Raw genomic sequence first — 11,583 nt, forward strand, 5'->3', positions numbered from 1 at the left:
ATTCTCATCTATCCTCTTGGATACCTCTTTGAAAAACTCCACCGATCCTCTAAAATTGCCACCCAATTTGATAGAGTTGTTAAAAAGGTGCATGTTGTGTTTGTTTTCATGAGCAAGGGATTGATTTTAAGAGCCATAGGGTTATGTTGTAGCTCTAAAATGCACTGGTTAGATTACACACTGGAATGTTGTGTTTAATTCTGGTTGCGTCATTATAAAAAGTACGTTGAAGCTTTAGAGAGGGTGCAGAAAAGACTTAACAAAATGTTGCCTGGACTAGAAGGCATGTCTTATGAAGAAAGGTGAAAGTGAGGACTGCAGATGCTGGAGATTGGAGTGGTGCTGGAAATGCACAGCAGGTCAGGCAGTATCCGAGAAACAGGAAAATCGACATTTCGGGCAGGAGCCCAATGCGAATGGCTCCTGCCCGAAATGTCGATTTTCCTGTTTCTCGGATACTGCCTGACCTGCTGTGCATTTCCAGCACTACTCTAATCTTGACTCTTATGAAGAATGGTTGAGGGAACTAGGGCTTTCTTGATTGGAGAAAAGAAGGATATGAGAGGTGATTTGATAGAGGTGTACAGGATGATGAAGGGCATAGATATATTGGATAGCCAGACACTTTTTCCCAGTACAGACATGAATATCACCAGGGGGCATAATTTTAAGGTGATGGAGAAAGGTTTAGGGAAGATGTCACAGGTAAGTTCTTTACACAGAGCGTGGTGGGTGCACGAAATGCACAGTCAGCAGTGGTAGTAGAGTCAGATATATTAGAGACATTTACGCGACTCTTGGACAGGCACATGGATGATAGTTAAATGAAGGGTATGTAGGTTAAATTGATCTCAGAGTAGGATAAGATGTTGATACAACATCAAGGGCCGCAGGACTTATACTGTGTTGTACTGTTCTACAGTCTTGTGTTCCAAAACATTTACTGAAGCTTGGGAAACTGACTGGAGAAATGTGGCATCATTATTCAAGAAGGGAGCAAGGAATCAACCAGCAAACTACAGGTTAGTCAGCCTAACATTAGTGGTGGAAACCTTTGGAAGCAATTCTAAGGGACAGAATTAATCTTCCTTTAGAGAGGCAGGGATTAATCAAGAACACTCAACATGGTTTTGTTAAGGGGTCGTCAAGTCTGAACAAACTGATGTAATTTTTCAAAGTTGTGACCAGTGTGTAATTGAGGGTAATGCTTTGGACTTCAGCAAGGCTATTGATAAGGTCTGAGATGGGAGACTGATAGCAAAAGGTCCAGCGGCTCCAAGGAAACTTGGAAAATTTGATGCAAATTGGCTGAGTGGTGGGAAGCTGAGAGTGATGGTTGAGGCATGTTTATCTGACTGGAATTCTGTGTTCAGGGTATCATACAAGGTTCAGTTTTAGGAACCTTGCTGTTTGTGGTTTCTGTAAATGGTTTAGGCTTGAATGTAGGAGAATTGATCAGTAAGTTTTGCAGACCATACAAAAATTAGTGGGGTGGTAAATTGTAAGTAGGATAAATAGCCTGGGATGACAGGAGGATATAGATGGACAACTCAGATGGTCTGTTCATTGGGAAATGGGATACAGCCCAGATAAATGTGAGGCGATGCACTTCATAGGCAAACATGCAAAGGGAATACATGTTGAATGGAAGGACTGTGGGAAGCACAGAGGATCACAGAGATCTAGATGTGATTGTACAGTGGCCTTTTAAGGTATCAGACCAGGTAGATAAAGTGGTTAAAAAGACATATGACGTACCTTCCCCTGTTAGCTGAGCCAAGAGTTTAAGGGCAGGGAAGTGAGCCAGAACTCTTAAAAAAACAGTGGTTTGGCCACAGCCGCAGCATTGTATGCCACTCTAGAATGCATAATATAGGAAGGAAAGTGACAGCACTGAGAAGAGAACGAAGAATTTCTATCTGAATATTGCGTTGAAGAGTTTTAGCTATGAAGAGAAATTGGACAGACTGGGGGGTTTGAGAATTTTGTTTTCACCTGGAGTGCGATGGCAATCTAGAACTCACTGCCTGTAAAGGTGGTCGAGGCAAAAATATGTTAATATTTAAGAAGTATAAATATGCACTTGTGATGGGACAGCATACTTAGGATTGGGCCATGCAAAGGAAAATGATATCAGAATAGATAGGTGGTGGATATTGATTAGCACAAGCATGGGCCATGGGTTTTTTTGTGCTTCGACCTCTATGACCATACTGTTAGATTCTGATTACTCATCCACTCCACATCCAGTCTCCATGGTGTCTCTCTCAGGAGAGCTGACATGCTTAATGTTGTTAACCCCCAGTGACCACTGACTCTTCATTGATATCACTTCTCTGTCACCATGGCATTCCCTTTGCCTTTTGCTCTGGGACACCGTAACCATTTATTCTTACAGAATCTGAAAAAAAAAACAATAGTTCTCCACAAGCTGTGTAAGTACCCTCCACAAGTCCATGACATAAAATCCACAATTGTCCTGCCATGCTCTGTACTTGGAGACCAAACCAGCCAGGGATTCAACTTCAAGCCCATAACTTGAACCCCTCAACTTGCTGCTAAAATTACTGACAAAGGCAAAAGGAGAAGACTGAAACTGTTTTCCCTGGAGTGTTGAAGGCTGAGGGGTGACCCTGTATAGGTTTATACAATCATGAAGGGCATGGATTGGGCAAATAGACAAGGTCTTTTCTCTGTGGTAGAGAGTCCAGAACTAGAGGGCATAGGTTTAGGGTGAGAGGAGAAAAGATTGAAAGAGACCTAAAAGGCAACGTTTTCACATGAGTGTGGTGAATGTATGGAATAAGCAGCCAGAGTCAGCATAGGCTGGCACATTTACAACATTTAAAAACATCTGGATGGGTATATGAATAGGAAGGATTTAGAGGGATAATGAACCAAGTGCTGGCAAATGGGACGGATTAATTTAGGATATCTGGTCCGCATAGACAAGTTTGACAAAAGGATCTGTTTATGTCCTGTACATCTCTATACTCTATGATAGATTGACCATACCACCTCATCAACAGATTGTTGTTGTTTTATTGAGCCACTAACATGGGGAATGTCATTTATCTGGTGGGACAACAATTGACGTTGGACACTGACTATGTCTCTACAAAAGCTGCATTCACAACCTCCACATCAGTGACCATTACAGCGGGTTTCACACAAAATAATCCACCATTTCAACTCCTTCCTCACAAAAATGTTTCTGAAATTAATTATAATATTTTACGCTGAGACGAAGTCAAAAGGACATTTATCAGGTCTTCTGCAATATCTTGTAAAAACCCAACAATTCCAGAAATATCTCGGACATTGCAGTGACAACTCACATTTAGTGAAAAAAAATGTTGGAGAGATTTTCTCTGGAAGAGCCTTCCTATTCTGGAAGTTGTTTAAAACCTCCGCGGGGACTCAATTCATCCAAACCCTTCACAGTCCCGCTCCGAACTACATTACCCATACTGCATTTGGACCCCACGCCTGCGCACTGAAAGGTTAACGCACTGCATTGCTGTTATCGCTTTAGGTGCCTGACGGGAGCTGTAGTTCTGACCCGCTCAACCTGACCTTAAATTGGAGGATTCTGGATCAGTGGTGCTGGAAGAGCACAGCAATTCAGGCAGCATCCGAGGACAGGCAAAATCGACGTTTCGGGCAAAAGCCCTTCATCAGGAATAAAGGCAGAGAGCCTGAAGCATGGAGAGATAAGCTAGAGGAGGGTGGGGGTGTGGAGAAATCCTACTCTTTTCAATTGAATACTGTTCCGACCCTTCCAGAATTTTGCATTTTTAGTTTATACTTGCAGGATGAACAGTTTTTTTTTCTTGACTACCAATAACATCAAAAGCAGATTTTAACACTTTTCTGTTGCTGATTATTTTAATAGATTGTTTGTGTTAAATAGGAAAGGTGCTGATACAAATCAAAAATTCTGCCATTTGGCCTCAGAATAATTCTATTTTATTTCAAGAAGATTCACAGTAGAATGCCAATGCACCCAAGCTTCCAGACAAGTAATTCTGATATTGATGGAATAAGGACTTAGCAGCTGAAATGTGGCAAACAGCAACTGCTGGTTATAATGTGAATTCCAGTCTAGCAGATCAACAATTCCTATTACTTAGAGTACAATAGGTCAGTGGGGAAGGAGATGAAGGTGATAGGTCAGGGAGGAGAGGGTGGAGTGGATAGGTGGAAGAGGGGCTGGGCAGGTCGGACAAGTCCGGACAGGTCAGGGGATCGAGTTGCTGGAGGTTAGAAGCTAGGGTGAGGTGGGGGAAGGGGAAATGAGGAAGCTGTTAAAATCCACGTTGTTGCCCTGGGGTTGAAGTGTTCCGAGGCGGAAGATGAGGCGTTCTTCCTCCAGGCGTCTGGTGGTGAGGGAGCGGCGGTGGAGGAGGCCCAGCATCTCCATATCCTCGGCAGAGTGGGAGGGGGAGTTGAAATGTTGGGCCACTGGGCGATTTGGTTGATTGGTGCGGGTGTCTCGGAGATGTTCCCTAAAGCGCTCTGCTAGGAGGCGTCCAGTCTCCCCAATGTAGAGGAGACCGCATCGGGAGCAACGGATACAATAGATGATATTAGTGGATGTGCAGGTAAAACTTTGATGGATGTGGAAAGCTCCTTTGGGGCCTTGGATGGAGGTGAGGGAGGAGGTGTGGGCGCAGGTTTTACAGTTCCTGCGGTGGCAGGGGAAAGTGCCAGGATGGGAGGGTGGGTCGTAGGGGGGCGTGGAGGTGCAGTCCTAGATATGTCGGCCCCTAGCGGCGGAAATCAGGATCTCTTCACGCTTCCCCTTCTTTCAAAGGCCTTCTTCCCTTCCTCCCTCAAACTCACCCACCATTCCTTCACCACCTCCCTGTCCAGAGGACAGGAATCACCCGGTCTCGACTGGACACAGCTGATAACCCGAGTGTCGCCTTGAAAACATTCTGTTGCAGATGGTCTATAAAACGGCCAGTGTCAAAAATCTTTATTTACAGAAAATCACAGAGGTCTGATAAGCCACAGAACAAAGGGATTGGTCAAATCATCCTCCTTTTTCATAAAAAGAAAAATAAATTGCTTACATATAATTTACCAGTTATAGATTCTAAATTCTAGCAAGAAAATTATTACATTTGAATAAAGTCTGTTGTATTCCATCAGTTCTGATTTCTTCTGTTTCTCCAACAGGATTGCACCCATTGTCTTTTCAGCAGGCAGGTGTGTTTATGTTGTGCCTCTGAGTTGTTGTTGTCTGCTCATTTGCTGGCTGCTGGCTCAAGGTGACATTGGATCCGCTTCAAGATTTTGTTGCTGTGGGGAGTGCCATTCCTGTGGTCATTGTTGCCGCCAATCTGAGATATTAACTGTCTTCTAGGTCTGACATTCATTCAGTTCCACACACAGTTGATTACATAAGATTTTCCTCATGAACTACATGCTGTGAGTTAGCAACTTATCCAGCTACAGTTCGAAATCCACAGGTACAAAGATGGTCTGATCATTCACTTTCACTGTGAACAATCAAGGTAGCAACCTCTCGAGAAGGCTACCTTGTTGCCAGCATGCTGACATTTTTTTTCAGTGTGCTAAATAATTTTCATTCTGACCAGCTCTCCAAATCTAGATTCTGACAACAATTTCAAATTGTTATCAAATTGACCTTTGAGTTTCTGTCTTTGATCTTGTTATGCATTGCTGTTAGCACTTTTGATCTTAGTTGTTTTGTTTTATCTATTGGAAAAGTAATTTGGGTGCAGTTTTACATTACTTGCTGGACTGCTTTCCATTCCTTCAGTAGGTATGTTTCTCCATGATAAGATTGTGTTGTACATATGTGAGCTAGATATAGTTGATCTTTTTCTGATTTGGTATGTTTCACTGCTGCCTCAACCTTTCCATTTGACTGACAATAAAGGTGATGTATGGTGCTGAATTTCTCACCCAGTCATGAAGGGCTGAATCGTTCACTCGTGAATTGAGGTTATTGTCACAGATCACAATGTCAGGAATGGCAGGATGACTTAAGTGTGCTTTCAGACATTCTATTCAGACACTGGGAGTTCCTGATCTCAAATGCTCTAACTGCTGCTTGAATAGCAGTGGACAGTGCTGAGATAATCAGTTAATGAGCAACTCTTTATCTTGCTTAGCTTGACGTTCATCAGAAGCACTGCACTGGCTGATGTGGTCCTTCATCTCTCCATCATGTTTGGCCAGTACAGCACTTCTCTTAAAGTCCTTAGACTGGAGTCAATTCCTTGATGTATTGCATGGGATGTATTTCAGCCTCCCTTTTCTCATCTCTTGAGGGATAAAGACACTACTCCCTTTGTATAAGGTGCCATTTTGGGTGATCAATTCATCTCAGCTTGTCTATTGGTCTCTCACAGTAACAGGGGTGTCCTTGATGGTGTCAGACTATCCTTACACCACAACTTCCTGTCTGAATTTGAACAGTTTTTGAATTGTTACACCATGTTGTTTGATTTGCTTAATCTTAGCAAGACATCTGTCTACGAGATTCAGTTTTCTCTACTGAGTTGATGACTTCCAGTGCTGCTTCAACTTTTTGAAGATTTCACACTCCGCACCAGCATCAACTTCCTTCAAAGATGGTGCAATTCTCCGTCGTGAGTCATGTGTGAGTGCGTTTGTGTCTGTGGAGGTTTGATGATGTTGAGAATGTTTTTTCACACACTTTGCACCTGAATGGTTTCTCCCCTGTATGAATCCTCTGGTGGAGCAGGAGTCTCGAGGAGTCAGGGAATGATTTGTCACATGCCTCACACTTGAACAGTTTCTCCCCAGTGTGAATACGTTGGTGTGTTCGGAGGTTCGCCGACCGGGAGAATGATTTGTCACAAGTCTTGCAACTAAACGGCTTCTCACCTGTGTGAATACGTTGGTGGTCACTGAGACTTGATGACTGCACAAAGGATTTGTCACAAACTTTACACACAAATGGTTTCTCCCCTGTGTGAATGCGTTGGTGTCGACGCAGAGCAAATAACAATGAGAATGATATCTCACAAAATTTGCACTTGAATGGTTTTGCCCCGGTGTGACTCCGCTGGTGCCTGCACAGATCTGATGACTGTGAGAAAGATTTGTCACACATCTCGCACATGTATGGCTTCTCTCCTGTGTGAAATCGCTGGTGTGTCTGGAGATTGGAGGATTGGGTGAAAGCTGCGTGGCATACTGTACACCTGAAGGGTTTCTCCCCTGTGTGAATCCCCTGGTGTATGAGGAGGTGCGTAGACTTTACAAAAGCTTTATCACAAACCTCGCACTTGAAGCGTTTCTCTTTCATGAAGGTGTCCTTGAGTTAACAGTTGTACATCAGGCGTAGTTTACATTAAGAAGATCCGATCAGCCTATGGAGTCCTCCTCACACTTGAACAGCCTCTCACCAGTATGAATAAGTCAGTGGTTCATGAGGCTCGAAGGATGATTGAAGCTCTCACCACACTTGGAGCCACTCACACTTCTTCCCAGCCTCACCCTGATTGATCACCCACAGCTGAACCATCAGAACCACTGTTTCTGATGGAAGACTCCACAGCACTGACCAGTTTCAGATGTGATGATGATTTGTCAAAGCTCCCCTGACCCAACCGATTTCCAGATGATGGTTTCACTGTCCGATCTTCTCTGTGTTGAGCAATGCTATGAAGGGACTGGGTGTCTTCCCACAGTTGTGCGGTTGCTGCTTGAGTGGTGGTCAGGTTCTATCTGCAATTTCTATCCTCTCTGTATTCTCTGGTGTAGTATGGTGCAATCCTTCTGTAAAACAGGAAAAAGGAATGTGATTTTCTCCAACTCCCTCTCCTCCTTTGCTGAAGGGACTAACTCCTCAGTTAAGGACTGTTCCAGTCTGCTATTCCCCTTTTGTGAAGGGGATCAGATAGAAATCCTTTCTTTTTTCTCACATGTCTATCTCACACACTTTCTGTTTCCAGCAGCGACACTGTCTGCTCCTGGTTAATATCCAATGTAGTTATATTCTTTTATCCAACCAGATCTCTAATTTCCCAGGAAATGTGAGGGCAATGGAATGACAGTTAGGTGGCATGTTAAGCAAGCTGTCTAAGCTTTAGTCATGCTAGCAAAAACAAGTTTTGCCCTTAAATGTATCTATATAAAATTTGTAAAAATACGAAGGAGAAATATTAATTGAATGAAGATTTTGAATTTTTAACTTATTTTCCAATACAATCGGTTCTGCTATCACACATGTTCCCTCAATGCGAATTAGCTTTATTGCGATTGAAGAATTTAGACCGTTGTTTGCAGAAAATGAACTTTCCTCGCCTATATTTGCTATAATGGGGCTACAGTCCCATTTGTTTAAACAGCGCAACTATTGCACTATTTGAGCTGCAGGGACAGGCTGAAAAGGCTGGGGCTATTTTCACTGGAGGGTTAGAGGTTGAGAGGTGACCATATACAGGTTTGAAAAATCGTGAGGGACATGGAGACAGGGAACAGGAAAGATCTCTTCCCCAGGGTAGGGGAGTCTAAAACTAGAGAGCATTGGTTTAAGATGAGAGGAGAAAGATTCAAAAGTGATTGAAGGGGCAACCTTTTTACGCAGAGTCTGGTGCGAGTTTGCAATGAGCTGCCAGAGGAACTGGTGGAAACTGACACAATTGTAATATTTAAATGGCATCCAGATGGGTATATGATTAGGAAGCGTTTAGAGGGATATGAGCCAAATGCTGGCAAATGGGACTAGATTATTTCACGATATCTGGTCAGCATGGATGAGTTAGACTGAATAGTCTGCTTCTGTACTGTACATCTCTATGATTCTGTATGACTCTCGTTCCACACAATGACCACAAAGTCCAATGATACAAGGAAAAGCCTCCTGGAGGGAGTGCAGTGTAGGTTTAGTAGAATAATCCCTGCACTGCAAGGGTTAGTTTAGGAGGAGAGGTCAAACTCGGATTATATTCCTCAGAGTTATTAGAAATTTATGATTGATCTGTTTGAAGCATTTAAGTTACTAAACTGTTTTCATTGTCATAGACTCACCGAGTCACATTATCCTCACACATCTCTGTGAACTGTCTACATATTTGCTCCTCTATTTTGTTCCTGACTCTTGAGGGCCTTTAATAGACTCCTAGTAAAGTAGCTGCCACCTTAACATTCTTAGGTTCAAACTGCAAAGCCTCATTAGAGGATGCTTCTGAGATATCATCTCTCTTTACGGAAGTAATTGACTCCTTAATTAATAGTGCCACACCACAGACCTTTTTACACACACCTCTGTCTTGCCTAAAGATCCTATACCCTGGAATGCTGAGTTGCCAGTCCAGCCCTTCCCTCAGCAATATTTCTTTGATAGCAACAAAATCATACTGCAATGTTTCAATCCACACCATTAACACATCAATCTTATTTATTACACTCCTAGCATTAAAGACCATCCAGCCTTACCTTATTCTTTAACACTCAACATTGCTGAACTCACTGTGACTTGCTTCCTTTATATAGTATGTTGTGTCTCTGTTTCATCAATATTCTGTGTCCCTTCCCTGTACCTGACTAGTTTAGACTCCTTTCAGCAACACAAGCAAACCTACCTGCAAGGATGTTGGTCCCAAACTGGTTCAGCTGCAGACTATCCCATTTGTACATGCCCCACCTTCCCCAAAAATGGCCCCAGCCATCCAGGAATCTAAAGCCCTCCCTCTTGCACCAGCCCTTCAGCTGGGCATACATCTGTCCTAGTTTCCTACTTCAAAACTCGCTGGCATGCGACACTGTGAATAATCCAGAGAATTTGACCATTGAGGTTAAACATAAACTCTTTATGACAAAGCCATGTTGACTATCTCTATTTAACTCATGCCTTTCCAATTAGGTAGTAATTTCCTCCATTGGAATTTTTTCCAATAGTTTCTCTACCACGGATGTGGTTCATCTCTATGACCTCTTAAAAAAGTAGAATGTTTGAATTCACTTTCAAAGTCTTGGCTTCAATGGGAACATATGTCTGACTCAACGAATGCCACCAGAAAAAGGATATGATTTGAAATATCACATTGCTGACTTTGGGAGCTTGCTGTGCACACACTGGCCGCCACATTTCCTACAACAATTCCACACACAAAAGTATACCATTGGCTGCAAAAAGCTTTAGGACATCTATGTTCATGAAAGTGTCTTAATGAATACAAGACTTTGTTTCTTCCATTTTCTGAATGGTCACAGAGATGGGGTCTTGGACCGATTTGAAAAGACCACACAGATCCCAAAACGCAAACACAGCTGCCCATGAACAGTCCGCAGGATAACAACCAGCTCCCAACACATAGAATTCAACAACAGGAAATCAGTAAGAATCCTCAGACACTCTGCACTCCCCAGATAATTAAATCTCACCCTCCCATATTCAGGAATGAGCCATTAACAAAACTCAGCCCGGAAATCAGAGGGAAATGCTTCCAATAAACACACTCAATATCCAACACACAGCTCCAGTCACACAGTTCAGCACAAAGCACCGAGTAAACAGCTCTCTCAGCTGGATCTTCTCACACAGCATAAGGGACATTTCCACCCCTGACTGCCCACAGGATAGTCAGACTGCCTGAAGATTGGTGTGGATATTATGGGATACAATTTGTATAAAAGCTGCTCCTTCACTCACCATCTCCTCACTGGGTTTTCAGTCCCTATAGGAAGTGAACCAGCTCTGGAAGAGGAAGAGGAGACAATGGGCAGAGTGGGTGGGCTCTCTGATTGAAGTCTCTCACAGCCAATCCTCCTTCGTCAGTTAGCTACGTGAAGAAGGAGCAGCGCTCTGAAGGCTAGTGCTTCCAAATAAACTTATTGGACTATAAGCTGGTGTCGTGTGATTTTTGACTTTGTCCATCACAGTCCAACACCGACACCTCCACATCACAATCAATCCACATATTTCTGAAGGTGCTGGGTATTTGGTTCGGGGGGGGGGCTGGGGCGTGCGCCAAGTCTTGGGAGGAGCGATTCAGCAAAGTGAGGCAGAAACTGGGCAGATGGAAGCTATGGCTGCTCTCCATTGCGGGAAAAAACCTGGTCATCAGGTGTGAGGCACTGTCATTGCTATTATACCCAGAACCTATTCCCAGAACCTGTGCCGCTGCAGTCACCCGGGCCATCTTCAGAACTTTCCAACAAGCACCAAGACATGGCTTGGCTGGTGGTGAGAAGGGCTCTGCCTGTGAGATCCTCTGTGCACGCCCAGACTCTCAGCCGCACTGCACGCTGCCATCGAAGCAGCTGTGGGGGGGATGAGACTGTCACACACCTCCTTCTGGAATGTGCCTATGCAGAGGAAGTCTGGAGAGGAATGCAGTGGTGTTTGTCGAGGTTCGTCCCGAGCAGCGCCGTGACACGGGACTCCGTGCTCTACGGTCTGTTCCCCGGGACGCACACCGAGACGAACATCAACTGTGCCTGGAGGATCATCAACTCGGTGAAGGACGCTCTCTGGGCGGTCCGAAACCTGTTGATCTTCCAGCTGAAGGAGTTGACCCCGACTGAGTGTTGCAGACTGGCACATTCCAAGGCCCAGGACTACGTGTTGAGGGA

The 11,583-nt window shown here is 43.9% G+C and overlaps 1 protein-coding gene across 1 annotated transcript in view; it reads right to left on the bottom strand.

Moving 5' to 3' along the window:
- Positions 1–4,966: 4,966 nt before the first annotated feature.
- Positions 4,967–11,583, bottom strand: part of LOC122541644 (zinc finger protein 271-like) — a 27,793-nt gene continuing 21,176 nt past the window's right edge. The window contains exon 3 of the mRNA XM_043678574.1: positions 4,967–7,300. Within this exon, the coding sequence (XP_043534509.1) occupies positions 6,632–7,300 (669 nt within the window). The 3' untranslated portion in view covers positions 4,967–6,631. The remainder of the gene's footprint in view (positions 7,301–11,583) is intronic.

The sequence above is a fragment of the Chiloscyllium plagiosum genome, chromosome 37, assembly GCF_004010195.1.
Source record: "Chiloscyllium plagiosum isolate BGI_BamShark_2017 chromosome 37, ASM401019v2, whole genome shotgun sequence".
NCBI classification, from domain to species: domain Eukaryota; kingdom Metazoa; phylum Chordata; class Chondrichthyes; order Orectolobiformes; family Hemiscylliidae; genus Chiloscyllium; species Chiloscyllium plagiosum.